The 15,422-nt window shown below is 35.9% G+C and overlaps 1 protein-coding gene across 10 annotated transcripts in view; it reads left to right on the top strand.

Annotated features, from left to right (window-relative positions):
• Window positions 1-15,422, top strand: part of TASP1 (taspase 1) — a 250,470-nt gene that overhangs the window by 36,850 nt on the left and 198,198 nt on the right. For all 10 annotated transcript variants that reach the window (XM_019752062.3, XM_088789266.1, XM_019752061.3 and 7 more), the window contains 2 exons: window positions 9,742-9,862; window positions 15,017-15,101. In XM_019752062.3, the coding sequence (XP_019607621.1) occupies window positions 9,742-9,862; window positions 15,017-15,101 (206 nt within the window). The remainder of the gene's footprint in view (window positions 1-9,741; window positions 9,863-15,016; window positions 15,102-15,422) is intronic.

Genomic DNA, 15,422 nt, shown 5'->3' with positions numbered 1-15,422 from the left:
ATATGTCCATTTTAACTATGTTGAGTCTTCCAATCCATGAGCACGGAATGTCTTTCCATTTCTTTATGTCTTCTTCAATTTCTTTTAAAAATGTCATATAGTTTTCAGCATATAGGTCTTTTACATCCTTGGTTAAGTTTATTCCTAGGTATTTTATTCTTTTTGTTGCAATTGCAAAAGGAATTGTTCTTTTTTTATTTCTTTTTCTGAGATTTCACTGTTAGTATATAGGAATGCAGTGGACTTTTGTACGTTGATTTTGTAGCCGGCAACTTTACTATATTCATTGATTGTTTCTAATAGCTTTTTGGTGGAGTCTTTAGGGTTTTCTATATATAGTATCATGTCATCTGCAAAAAATCACAATTTAACTTCTTCATTCCCAATTTGGATGCCTTTTATTTCTTTCTCTTGCCGGATTGCTCTAGCGAGGACTTCCAACACTATGTTGAAGAGCAGAGGTGATACGGGACAGCCCTGTCGTGTTCCTGAACGTAGAACAAAGTGCTTCAGTTTTTCACCATTAATTATGAGATTAAGCTGAGTGTTTGTCATATATGGCCTTATTATGTGAAGGTATTTTCCTTCTATGCCTATTTTATTAAGTGCTTTAATCATAAATGGATGTTGTATCTTGTCAAATGCTTTTTCTGCATCAATTGATATTATCATATGATTTTTGTCCTTTATTTTGTTTATGTGATGTATTACATTGATGGATTTGCATTGTTGAACCATCCTTATACCCCTGGGATAAACCCCACTTGGTTGTGATGAATAATCTTTTTAATGTATTGCTTTTTAATGTATTCGATTTTGTAGAATTTTGTTTAGGATTTTTGCATCTGTATTCATCAGAGATACTGGTCTGTAGTTTTCTTTTTTTGTGTTATCCTTACCAGGTTTTGGTATCAGAGTAATGTTGGCTTCATAAAGTGAGTTAGGGAGTGCTGTCTCTTCTTCAATTTTTTCGAAGAGTTTGAGCAGGGCAGGTATTAGATCCTCTTTGAAGGTTTGGTAGAATTCACTAGTGAAGCCATCTGGTCCCGGACTTTTGCTTTGGGTAGTGTTTTGGATGACTGATTCAATTTTGTTACTGGTGATCTGTCTGTTTAGATTTTCTAGTTCTTCATGGTTCAGCCCAGGAAGGCTATATGTTTCTAAGAACTTGTCCATTTCTTCTAGGTTATTGAATTTGGTGGCATATACTCCTTCATAGCATTCTTGGATGATCCTTTGTATTTCTGTGGCATCAGTGATAACTTCCCCTCTTTCATTTCTGATTTTGTTAGTGTCTTTTCTCTTTTTATTTTAGTGAGTCTAGCAAAGGGTTTGTCAATTTTATTAATCTTTTCAAAGAACCAGCTCTATGTCACATTAATTTTTCTATTGTCTTTTTGTTCTCTATTTCATTTAGTTCTGCTCTAATTTTTATTATTTCTGTCCTTCTGCTGACTTTGGGTTTCATTTGTTTTTCTTTTTCTAGTTCCTCAAGGTGTAACGTGAGGTTATTTATCTGGGATTTTTCTTGTTTCTTGAGATAGGCCGGTAAGATTATAAATTTCCCTCTTAAAACTGCTTTCGGGCTGGCTCGGTGGCTCGGGGGGTTAGAGCTCCATGCTCCTAACTCCAAAGGCTGCCGGTTCGGCCACATGGGCCAGTGGGCTCTCAACCACAAGGTTGCTGGTTCAACTCCTCGAGTCCCACAAGGGATGGTGGGCTCCTCCCCCTGCAACTAAGATCGAACACGGCACCTTGAGCTGAGCTGCCGCTGAGCTCCCAGATGGCTTAGTTGTTTGGAATGCATCCTCTCAACCACAAGGTTGCTGGTTCGACTCCTGCAAGGGATGGTGGGCTGTGCCCCCTGCAACTAGAAAACGGCAACTGGACCTGGAGCTGAGCTGCGCCCTCCACAACTAAGATTGAAAGGGCAACAACTTGACTTGAAAAAAGGCCTGGAAGTACACACTATTCCCCAATAAAAAGTCCTGTTCCCCTTCCCCAATAAAACAAACAAACAAACAAACAGAAAAACACAACTGCTTTCGCTGCATCCCAAAAATTTCGGTAGGATGTATTTTTATTCTCATTTGTTTCTATGAATCTTTTGATCTCTGCTTTTATTTCTTCTTTTACCCTGTCTTTCTTTAAAAGTATGTTGTTCAATCTCCACATATTTGTGGTTTCTACTGCTTTCTTTTTGCAGTTGATATCCAATTTCAAAGCCTTGTTATCAGAAAACATGCTTGGTATGATTTTAATCTTCTTAAATTTGTTGAGGCTAGTTTTATGTCCCAAAATATGGTCTATCCTTGAGAATGTTCCATGTACACTAGAATAAAATGTATAGTCTGATGTTTTAGGATGAAGTGCTCTATAGATGTCAATTATGTCCATTTCATCTAATGTGTCATTTAGGGCTGCTATTTCGTTATTTATTTTCTGTTTGGATGATCTATTCATAGCTGTCAATGATGCATTTAAGTCCCCTAGTATAATTGTGTTTTGGTCAATTTCTCCCTTTAGTTCTGTTAGTAGTTGCTTGGTATATTTCGGTGCTCCTTGATTGGAGGCATAAATATTGTTAACTGTTATGTCTTCTTGTTGTATAGTCCCCTTTACCATTATGAAATTTCCATCTTTATCTCTTGTTACCTTTTTCACCCTGAAGTCTGTTTCATCTGATATCAGTATGGCTACACTTGATTTTCTCTGGATATCGTTTGCTTGGAGTGTCAATTTCCACCCTTTCACTTTGAGTCTATGCTTGTCCTTGTAGCTGAGATGTGTCTCTTGGAGACAGCATATGGTTGGGTTTAGTTTTTTGATCTAGTCTGCTGTTCTGTGCCTTTTCATTGGGAAGATTAGTCCATTTACGTTTAGGGTGATTATTGATATGTGAGGATTTCCTATCATTTTTTCTTTAGTTTTCTGGTAAGACTGTGCCTCCATTGTTTCTTTGCTTTTTTGTTGTTGTCTGTTATTTCTGTGTCATGGTATTCTATGGTTTTTTCCATCTGTTTCTTCTTTTATTACAGTATATATTTCAGTTCTGGATTTTTTTTTTTTTTTGAGTAGTTACCCTTAAGTTTATGTAAAAGAAAATCTGATGTTTAGAATATTCCATTTTCCTTAGCATGCTTACTTTCTCCATTCCCATGTTCCGGTTCAGGCCTTTACTCTCCCTCTTTTTATGTTTTGTTTGCCACAAACTGTCCCTGTTGATGGTGGTCGAATAGCTTCCTTTAGTATTTCTTGTAGTACAGGCCGTGTGTTAGAAAATTCCCTCATCTTCTGTATGTCTGGAAAGGTCTTTATTTTTCCTTCATATCTAAAGGATATCTTTGCTGGATATATTATTTTTGGCTCATAATTTTTCTCTTTCAATAGTTTGAATATTTGGTTCCACTCCCTCCTGGCTTGTAGAGTTTCTGCTGAATAATCTGATGATAATCTAATGGGCTTTCCTTTGTAGGTTACCGTCTTCTTTTCCCTGGCTGCCTTGAGGATTGTTGCCTTGGTTATTCATGGCAATTAATGGTTTATTATTTCTCTTCCTGGACATCTACAGGAGTGGGTTCTGCAACAGGTTGATAGAAGAGGTCTTTCTTTTGTTTTCCAGTAGGTGTTGGTAGAATGTTTAATTTCTCTCTGGCTGCAGCCTTTTATTCTCTCTCACAATGTCGTGTTATGTTTCCCCTGCACTATTCCAGCTTCTCACACAATGTGCGGATTCCCTGGAAGGCGGGCTTCTCGAACTCTGTGAACAGTTCACCTAGGTCATAAGGTGCTCCATCGGTGTGGGGATGCGGAGAGCTTTTGAAGTTCCAAAGCTTTTCTTGCACTAGATTCAGAGCCCATGTGTTTCAGCATCTCTGTTTACTCCTGCAGGGATCCGCCCAGATAAGTGGGGACTGGGGCAGGGTAGGTTTGGAGAGGTGGCCTCCAGCAATGGCGGTGACCACCACAACAGCCTGTCCTCCTTCCACAGCTCCCTCCCCTTTGCCGGAACTAGTTGGGCTGCGAATCTGTGTCTGCGGAACACAGTTTTCAGAACTGCAAATAATCTGTTCTTTTGATCTGACACTGCTACTGTTCCGCTTCTAGCACTGGGCAGGTGGGGGCGGGGTGAACTTTGGGAAGGTAAGTAGGGGGCAGCTAGTCTCAGTGCCTATGGCTTCCGTTCTCTGCTCGGCAGTGAGGGCTTAAACCGCAGTTTTCAGCCTTCTTCCTTCAGTCTTTTCTCTGAGGTCTCTGCCATGAGCGTTGGGTTCAGCCGTGTTATGTGCTGCCCCCTCAGCCCTGTGGGCCATAAGCGGAGCCCTAGCAGTCCGAGTTCCTCCCTCTCCCGCAGCTGCGGTAGTTCTGGATGCAGCGAGCTCGGAGCACTGAGCTAGGTCTGCGTCCTGAGCCCACCTGGCCCTGTCTCCACACTTCTCCCTTTCCTCCTCCCCCTGCTCGTGCAATTTGCCCAGCTTTAGGTGATTTCAGTGGTGTTTCTCTTAGTCTTGCCTGTCTGCTGCGCATGGAGTCCTTTGTGGAGTTATAGTTGTTCAGTTTGTTGTAAATTCCAGGGGAGATTCCAAGAGGCTCACCTCATGCTTCCATTTTTATGACGTCACTCCCTCCTCAAGTTCAAGTCCAGATTCTGATGAGTGATATGGGGCAATATTTGGCTCCAGCCAACCCTCTTTGCTGAATGTGTCTTCTGTGGCTATTACCTCCACGTTGCTCCCATCATTTCCTCCAACTGGAATTCCAGCTCCTGGCTAGTTAGTCTTTGCTTTTGTTTAGCATTCTCCAGAAAGCCTGCTGTTAATTTCTCCATCTCAGAGTGAGCCATTTCCTTTTGAGTGCTCAAAGTATTTGTCATCTGTATAATTCATTTTCTATTTAATTATACGATCTTTTTGTTATTTCTTACACTGTGATCTTACTTTTAAAATTCTGTGGACAATTAAAGTATCTAACTGTATGAGGACAAAAGCCCTGGTCTTAAATCCCTGAGCCCTTTGCTGAAGTTATAGGTGCACAAGAGGAAGGTTTTAATGTGTTCAGTTTTTCTTGGATTTGGTATAAACCCAGGAAACTGGAACCATTTGTAGATGATTTGGGATTTGATGATCTTTAGGTTGATCAAAATTGCCCTGTTTTCCTAGGCAACATTGGTCTTACCTTAGAGCAGAGTTAATTTTCTGGATTTACTCAGATTTCTGGAATGTGAGGTAGTTTGTTCATATTTTATGGCCCTCAGTTATTTTGGAGTAGTCTCTTCTTCTATGCAGTGATTCTAAGGAGTGTCTCTCTACTCTCTCTCTAATCTCATTTTACTTACCCATCTGTCCCCTCCTATTTAAAAAAGGAAGTCTTTTGGGACTTTGTCTTCATGATGTTTATTTTTTTGTTAAGATTTTATATTATTAGCTTTTTCGCATGTTCTCTGGAGATCATGTATGATACAGTCTTGAGTTTTTAAATCTAGTGGTATATATTTTTTAAAACTTTACTCACTGCATTAGTAAAGCAAGGTAGTGTTTTTCTTTTAGATTCCAAATACATGGCTGGCCTCTGATTCCAGGCCTTATGTTTACCTTGTTGACATAAGTGTTTTTTTCTGTATAGTATCTTTTTTGAGATGTAATTCATATTCCATAAAATTCACCCTTTTATGGTATACAGTTCACAGGTTTTTAGTTGTATTCATAAAGTTCTGCAGCTGTCACCACCATCTGACTTCCGTTCTTTTTCATCAACTCAAAAAGAAACGCAGTGCCTATTATCTGTCACTCCACATTCCCCCTCTTCCCAACCCTGGCAGTGGCAACCACTGGTCTACTTTATGGATTTGCCTATTCTGCACATTTCTTATAAATGGGATCATCCGAGATGTGGTCTTTTGTGACTGGCTTTTTTCATTTAGTATAATGTTTTGAAGGTTCATCCATATTGTGTCATATATCAGTACTTCATTATGTTTTGTTGCTGATTAATACTGCATTGTATAGATATACTATATTTTACTTACTCATTCATCAGTTGATGGACATTTGATCAGTAATGCCGGAGAATGAATATAGAGTAAAGCTGCTATGATCTTCGTGTACAGGTTTTATATAGACAATTCATTTCTCTTGGGAATATACGTAGAAGAAGAATTGTTGGATCAGTGTTAACCATGTTTAACTTTTTGAGGAGCTTCCAGATGTTTTCAAAAGTGGCTATACCATTTTACATTCACACTAACAATGTTGAGTGTTCGAATATCTTTATACTTGCAGCAAATCTGTTTTTCTGAATCTTTTCATATTTTTTTAAGTGGAATTGTGGGTGTGAAGTAGTGTTTTATTGTGGTTTAGATTTGCCTTTCTCTGAGGACTAATGATGGCAAGCATCTTTTCATGAGCTTATTGGCCATTTACATTTCTTCTTCGGAGAAAAGTTCATTGATATCTTTTGTCCATTTTTAAATTCTGTTGTCTTTTTATTTTAAAGTTGTAGGAATTTTTTATATATCCTGGATACAGATCTCTTATGAGATTAATAATTTGGAGTTTTTTCCCATTCTGTGAGTTTTTTTCTACATTTTTTATAGTGTACTTTGAAATACAAAGTTTCTAATTTTAATGAAGTCCAGTTTACTTTGGTTGCTATGCTGTGGTGTCATATATAAGAAACCATTGTTTAATCCAAGGTCATGAACATTTGCCCCTTTGTTTTCTTTGAAGGATTTTATAGTTTTAGCCCTTATATCTAGGTCTTTGATCCACTTTGAGTTAATTTTTTCTATTAGTTTCAGGTGTCCAAAACAATGTAATAGACATTTATCATTTATATCCCTCACACAGTGATATCCTCTCTCCCCCAATCTACTGCCCTTCTGACATGGCATACAGCCATTATTTTTCTACTGTCTCTATTCCTAATGCTGTACTCCATTTCTTGTAACTGTATATATATACACATATATATGTGTATATGTATATACAGTTATATATATACACTGTATGTATATGTATAAATGTGTATATATATATGTGTGTGTGTGTGTGTGTGTATGTGTATATATATATATATATATATATATATATATATATATATATATATATATGTTCTAGTTGACATTCATTACTGTTAAGCTCCAGCTTCAGATGTACAGTGCAGTGATCAGGTATCTACATCATCCCTGAGGTGGTCTCCCTAATAAGACAAGTGTCCATTGGATACCCTACAAAATCTTTACAACAGTATTGATTACATTCCCCAAATTGACTTTTGTATCCCCGTGGAAGTTTTGTGGTTACCAATTGTGCTTTCTAATCCCCTCACCTTCCCCCTTATCCCCACCCTCTCCCATCAAGCAACCCTCCATTTTTCCTCTATGTCTCTGAGACAGTTTCTGATTAGTTTGTTCATTTATTCTTTTCTTTAGATTCTACATATAAGTGAGATCATACGGTATTTGTCTTTCTCTGTCTGACTTATTTCACTTAGCATAATGTTCTCTAGGTCCATCCATGTTGTTGCAAATGGTAAGATTTCATACTTCTTTATGGCTGCATAATACTGCATTGTATAAATGTACCACAGTTTCTTAATGCAGTCGTCTACCGATGGGCATTTTGGTGTTTCCATGTCTTGGCTATTGTGTATAGTGCAGCAATAAACATAGGGGTGCATAAATTCTTTTGAATTAGAGTTTTGGATTTCTCTGCATAGATACCTAGGAGTGGAATTGCTGGGTCATAAGGTAGTTCCATTTTTAGATTTTTGAGATACCTCCATACTGTTTTCCATAGTGGCTGCACCACTCTGCAATCCCACCAACAGTGCACAAAGGTTCCCTTTTCTCCACATCCTCTCTAGCACTTGTTTATGATTTATTGATGATAGCCATTTAGACTGGGATGAGGTGGTATCTCATTGTGGGTTTTACTTGCATTTCTCTAATGATTAGTGAGGTTGACCATTTTTTCATATGTTTGTTTGCCATCTGTATGTCTACTTTGAGTTCATTTTTGTGTATTGTATGAGATAGAGTCTAACTTCATTTCTTTGCATATGGATATCTACTTGTTCCAGCACCATTTATAGAAAAGACTATCCTTTCTTTATTGAATTGTTTTGGCATCCATGTTGAATTGGCCATAAATGGAAGACTTATATCTAGACTCTCAATTCTATTGCATAGATCTGTATGTTTATCCTTAACTATATCTTTGTATCATTCTGCCTTTTATTTTTTTTTTTTATTTTTTTTATTGGGGAACAGTGTGTGTTTCTCCAGGGTCCATCAGCTCCAAGTCGTTGTCCTTCAATCTAGTTGTAGAGGGCGCAGCTCAGCTCCAAGTCCAGTCACTGTTTTCAATCTTAGTTGCAGAGGTGCGCAGCCCGCCATCCCATGTGGGAATTGAACCCGCAACCTTGTTGTTGAGAGCTCACTCTCTAAACAATCGAGCCATCCAGCTGCCCCTGTATTACACTGTCTTGATTGCTATAGTTGTGTAGAAAGTTATAAAACCTAGAAGTGTGAGACTTACAATTTTGTTTTTCTTTTCAAGATTGTTTTGCCTATTCTGAATCTCTTGCATTTCCATATGAATTTTAGGATTAGTTTGTCAATTTTTGCAAAAAAAGGCAGGTAGGATTTGATAAGGGATTGTGTTGAGTCAGATTAACTTGGAAGTATTGCCCTGTTAAAGATATTAAGTCTTCTGATCTATGTGCATGGCTGTCTTGCCATTTGTTTAAGTCTAATTTTTTTTCCCCAACATGTTTTGTAGTTTTCAGTGTACAGGTTTTACACTTCTTTTGTTAAATTCATTCCTGAGCATTTTATTCTTTTTGCTGTTATTCTAAGTGAAATTGTTTTCTTAATTTCATTTTTGGATAGTTCGTTGCTAGTGTGTAGAAATAAAATTGGTTTTTGTATATTGATCTTGTATTTTGCAACCGTGTTGAAATTTTTTATCAATTCTAATAGTTTTTTAATGAAGTCCTGAGTATATTTTTGTATACAAGATCATGTCATCTTCAAGTAGAGATAGCTTTACTTCTTCCTTTCCAATGCAGGTGCTCTTTATTTCTTTTTCTTGCCTAATTGTCCTGTCTAGAATATCCAGTATAATGTTGAATAGAAGTAGTAAGAGTGAACATTGCTGTATTGTATTGTTGCTGTTCTTAGGGGAAAGCATTCATCTGTCACAATTAATTATGATTGTTACTCTGAACTTTTTATAGGTGCCCTTCATCATATTAAGGAAGTTCCCTTCTATTTCTATTTTGTTGAGTGTTTTTCTCGTGACAGGAGGTTGGATTTTGTCAAATTCCTTTTATGTCTGTTGACATGATCTTTTTTTTTATGTCCTTTATTAACATGGTGAAGTACATTCATGGTGAGTTTATTACCTATATTACATGGTAAGTTTCATATAATGTTAAACAAAACTTGCTTTCCTGGGATCCCTCTTGTTCGTGGTGTATAATTGTTTTGTGTTTTGCTGCATTTGGTGTTCTAGTATTTCCTTGAGGATTTTTGTGTCAATATTGATAAGGGATATTGGTATGTAATATTCTTTCCTCATGATGTCTTTGTTTTGTTTTGGAATCACAATAGTATTGGTACCATAGAATGAGTTAGGAAGTATTCTTTCCCTTTCTAATTTATGTAACAGTGTATGAAGAATTGACCATAAATCTTTTTTTAAGACTAATGGTATTTTAATATTTGTTTTTATCTTTTAGGATTCTCCTTTTACAAATGCAGGAATGGGATCTAATCTGAATCTATTGGGTGAAATTGAGTGTGATGCCAGCATAATGGATGGAAAATCCTTAAATTTTGGAGCTGTTGGAGCACTGAGTGGTATGTGGACATTATAACACACTATCTCTATTCTTTAGAAAACTCTCTTACCATTCCATGCTGCCTAAAGACTTAGTCCAGTCTTTTCTGCCATTCTTGCTTGGAATAGTGTTGAAAACAAACATTTTTTTCTTTTACTGAATTTAAAACATGAACTCTTAGCTATGAATAGTTTAAAAAAAACAGTGAAATAGCATATGTGCAAGTCTTTGTTAGAGTTTGATCATTCTTCTTCATCCTCTCAAGAGATTATAGACATTTAAAATGTGTTAGCATATTCTATTAATTTTACAATTATTTGAAATAATATATTTTTATTGTTAAAAAATTCAAATGTTAAAAAATTAAAATTAAAATTTCTGAGGCATACTTCGGAGATATTGTGGGCTCTGTTCCAGACCACCTCAATAAAGTGAATGTTGCAATAAAGTGAGTCACGCAAATTTTTTGGTTTCCTAGTACATATTAAAGTTAAAAAAAAAAAAGATAGATTCCCTTAGAATTTCTATATACATGATCATATTACCTGTGAATCATGACAGTTTCGCTTTTTCCTTTCCAATGTTTAAATGTTTACCTTTTTCTTGCATTATTATACTGGCTGTGACATCCAGTGCAATGTTGAATATAAATGGTGGTAGTGTAGCAACATCCTTGCTTTGTTCCTTGTCTTAGAGGGAGAACACTAAATATTTCACCACTCTATATGCAGCCGTAGGATTTCCGTAGGTTCTTTTGATCAGATTGAAGAAGTTCCTTTTTAATCTTAATTTGTGTTATAAATCGGTATTGAATATCATGAAGTGCTTTTCTGCATCTATTGAGATATGGATTATCCCCCTTTGTTTTGTTAAAAATAAAATGAAATTTATTATTTATTTTGGAATGTTCTTTCTTGGCATAAAGCTATCTTGTTCGTAAGTTTTTATTTTTTTATATTCTGGATTTTATTTGAGGATGTTAAAGGTTTTGACCTCTATGTCTATAATAAACTGGGTTTCATTTCCTTTTCTTATAGTTTTCTTTTCAGATTTTAGAATCATGTTGTTATCACTGGCCTCATCAAATGAGTTGAGGATTTTTTTTTTTCTGATCTTTGAAAGAGTTTGTGTACGATTGGAGTGATTTCTTTTTAATTATTTGGAAGAATTCATTAGTCATCCTAAATTAGTAATGTAGTTTTGTTTGTTTGTTTGTATGTGGGAAGTTTTAAAAAAACGGGATTCAATTTCTTTAAGAGTTATAAGATTGTATTTTCTTTTTCTCATTTGTTTTCAAGGAATTTATTTTTCTCATATGAGTGTTCACATTTATTTGCCTGAAGACCTTTTTAGTTAGCTTTCTTTATTGACTTCGAGTTTAATTTCACTGTGGTCAGAGAACATACACTGTATGATTCCAATCCCTTGAAGCTTTTTGAGACTTGCTTTATGTCTCAGCTTATGGTGTGTTTTGATAAATGTTCCATGTGAACTTCAAAAGAGTATGTATTTTGCAGTTGTTGGGTACGTGTTCTATATATAACTTAGGTCTATTTGATTATTCGTTTGTTTCAGTATTCTATATCTTTCTGATTTGTGTGATAGGTAAGAAAGGATATTTCAATTAGTTTTGATTTTAATTTGTTTTACTATGAAATTTTTTGGTATTTAAGGAAGTTTCATATGTTTAAAGGCCATTAACATTTTTCTGTGAACTGTTTATACTTGTGCGGCTTGCCTTTTAAAACTCTACAATGGGCTTTATCATATTGTAATTAAAAAATTTTATTTGTCAAACTTATTTCTCTTTTGTAGCTTTTATATTTTGCATTTCTTAAGGTTTTTCTCACCTATATTTTCTTCTAATCACCTGTGATTTCTTCTAATACCTGTATAATTTATTTTTGTTTACCTCTTGAATGCATTGTGTATTTTTTCTGAAATGACCAACAAATTGTCCCTACATAATTTAGTGAATAACATTAATAACAATAATAATTACCATTTAGTGAGTGACTACTACATACTATGCATTGTTCTCCAGTAGTTTTATATATATTACTGTATTTTGCCATGTATAATGTGCACTTTTTTGCCCAAATTTGTGAGGGAGAAATAAGGATGTTCATTATACATGGACAGTACTAATTCCATATCTATATATTTTTAATTCATTTATTTGTACTTATGAGTTAAAAGTGTAACTCTAGAAATCAATAACGATATCCACATACAAAATAATACCCTGGAATACGATAATTGGTTTTGTTGAACTTACGACGAACTTGCAGCGATGAAGAGTTCTTTGCCATTTATGATGTGTAAATTCCATAAATTTGTTACTGGTACATAAAATTTCTTGTCCCTTGTTCTTGTCTTTTGTAATTATTTGTTACATAAAATTTCTTGTACTATAATATGTTAAAAAATAAGTGCTAAAATTCCTTTACAATACAAAAAACAAGTATCTAAATGGAAACAAACAAACATTTCAATTGAAAAAAAGTATAACGAAAGATTTTTCCCCCTGAAAGTTTGGGCCAAAAATGTGGGTGTGCATTATACATGGCAAAATACGGTAAATCATCTAGTTCTTACAATAACCTTCTGAGGTTAGTACTTTTATCCCCATTTATAGGTGAGGTAACTGAGACACACGAGAGATTTAGTAGTTTGTCAAGGTTACTCTATCAATCTGGGTCCAACAAGAAGACAGAAACCGCACAGTAGTTTAAATATAAAGTTTAATATAAAGAATTATTGAATATTGATAGGAGAGTAACTACATAAAGATGGAAAGAGAACTCAAAGTGTATCCTAGGTCAGAAGGAATACCCAAGTAAGAATAAACTTGAAGGGAGTTCATACCCTGTGGTAGAAGGTATGGTTGCTGCCCACTGTCAGGCAGAGAAATTGCTGGGTTACCGAAGCCACAGCCACTGTGAGAGCAAGAACAATCCTGTAGGGTGCAGGTGAGCTCAGCCTGGTACGTGGGCATACGGAGGTCAGGAGGCCAGGAGAATTAAACATGTGCTGGGCAGGATAAAGACTGGGCCCTCTAGGCAGCCAACCCCACAGGGCACTTTGCTATATGGGGGCTGAGGATGAGATGTGGGAATCTATGACTTGAGCTGGGGAAAGTCATGTTCTTTCTGGGGCTCTCAGCTGTGCTGCTGTGGCCTGAATCCTGAGCTGGGGAAAACTGTGCCCTGCAGGCACTTACGTAGCTCTGGAGCCTATCATGTGGGCCAAACTGGAGAAAAGTGGGGGCTGTCCCAGAGCCTGGCCAGCAAACCACATCTTCCTTCTGCAGTGTGTCTCCAGTGCCCTCTACTGACAAAGCTCACCAGTGTGCCAGCTGGCAAAGGAAATGTTTCAAGGGCCCATACCCGTTTTCACAGATCAGGCAACAAAGGGTGAATTTGTAGCTGAGAAGCAATAAATTGATAGCCAGCACAGTTATAAAATAGTCTGACGCCCAGCACTCTGTGTTATTTCTACCTCTTATATATAATCTATCCCTATTCTGCTCATCTGAAATACTATCTTTATCATGTATTAAATATCCAAATTCACATGTGTCTATGTCAAAACTTTAGCTTTATTCTATTCTGTTGATATATATAATTATCTATTTTGTACCCAAAGTACACCTTATGATTAGAATAACTTTTAATAAGAAATAGTACCTCTTAATTTTTCTTCAAAGTTTTCTCTTCCTGATGAATTTGAGTTAGCTTGCTATACATCATAGAAATCTTTTTTAAGTTTTGAATTTATAAGTGAATTTGGCAATTATTAATGTCTTTACAATATTGAATTATCATATACAGAAATATATTTGAAGAGCTAGTATCGTGTTTCCCCGAAAAATAAGACCTAGCCGAACCATCAGCTCTGATGCATCTTTTGGAACAAAAATTAATACAAGACCTGGTATTATATTATAAGACCCCGTCTTATATTACAGTAAAATATGACTGGGTCTTATATTAATTTTTGCTCCAAAAGACACATTAGAGCTGATGGTCCAGCTAGGTCTTATTTTGGGGAAAACAGTACAGACACCTGAGCTTTTCCTTCTTTCAGTATTTCATACTTTTTTGTGTGTGACAGAAGTTTTTGGTATTTATTAATAACTAAATATGTAGTTAGTTTTGTTTTACGTCAATCTAATGGTCTTAATTTGAGTTTTTATAACCTCTTTATATCCCACTGCTGATGTTTTTTTGTATTTACAGTGACCTGAGAGGCATTCTTAGGTTAGTGGTGAAGGGCCTAACGCCTCTGGCGTTAGCTGCCTCTGTTAAAACCTTAGTGCTGTGATCTTGGGCACGTAACTTCACCCTCTGCAACTGTTTTCTAAGTAATCAGATAGCATTCATAAGTGTATTTATATGATGGAGTGAAGTGATCAGTTAAACAATCTGGTACATTTAAGGGTTTGGTGCTGTGCCTGGCACATATTAATTAGAATTAGATACTAAGTTTCTGTCAGTGTTTTCTGTCACCATCATCATTGTCATCCTGACAATGTTTTTCACACTAATACTTACTGTCTTATCATTCCTCCCAGGTAAGTGTCCTCTTCTCACTTTTCACATTCTGTTTTCCCTCCTGGAAACAATCAGAACCATATTTTAGGTTATAGTCTTGTACATATTTGGTCTCTTCTCCTCACCTGTACTCATCTGTAAGACTTTCTCGTTATTTTGTCTCTCTTGCAGGTAAGATTTAAAATTTTAGGCCATTAATTTTTCTCCCCAAGTAAATTTGAAACAGTTTGTAATAATCATGTTTATTTCTTAGAGGAAATTCATGGTTTTGATAGTAGATGCTGCATTTTTAGTTTATTTTTCTATTCTATTACTCTGAAATCTATTAACAAGGGACCTTATTTAAATATGTATTATTTCAAATTCAGTCTTTGTTGCTGTAGCATATGAGAAAACATGGGAATAATGTGTTTTATATTTGTTTGTTTCTTGCATCTGCTAGGTATTCATATATTTGTTGATTTGATCTGTATTGTTCATGATAATTCAGGGTTTTCATCAGTATATAAGAGTTTACCAAGATATTGAAAAGTTGTCTTATTGAAAGTACCGTAAAACTGAGTGGGAAACTTGAAGACATTTTTCTGACTTCATTTTCTGCCAATTTTATTTTATAGGAATCAAGAACCCAGTCTCAGTTGCAAACAGACTCTTGTGTGAAGGGCAGAAAGGCAAGCTCTCCGCTGGTCGAATTCCTCCCTGGTAACCACTTTGTTCTGCCTGACTTTCCCTGGGTCTTTGGTCTTTGGTGCATGTCGTATTTGAAGGCTGTTTTTTTCCATAGAAGGTTGATGTTGTTGGTTACACAACAGCAGTAGCTTACTTTTGAGTTGAAGACTCACTTTGTTCTCTGATCTTGGAACACTTTGTACACTTGATAGAATTCTGGGCAGAAAAGAATATTATGGATTAAAGCAGAAAAGAGATCAGAGTTAATTTTTGGTTTTATAGTTGATTATAGGCAGTTTTTTGCTGTTGCAAAGTGCTCAACTGGGGTTTTTTTTATTATGAAACTTTAAAAGT

Source organism: Rhinolophus sinicus, chromosome 13, assembly GCF_057876585.1.
Source record: "Rhinolophus sinicus isolate RSI-liver-muscle chromosome 13, RSI-T2T, whole genome shotgun sequence".
NCBI classification, from domain to species: Eukaryota; Metazoa; Chordata; class Mammalia; order Chiroptera; family Rhinolophidae; genus Rhinolophus; species Rhinolophus sinicus.
The sequence above is the reverse complement of the archived record's forward strand: the minus strand, read 5'-3'. Positions and strand labels throughout refer to the sequence as shown.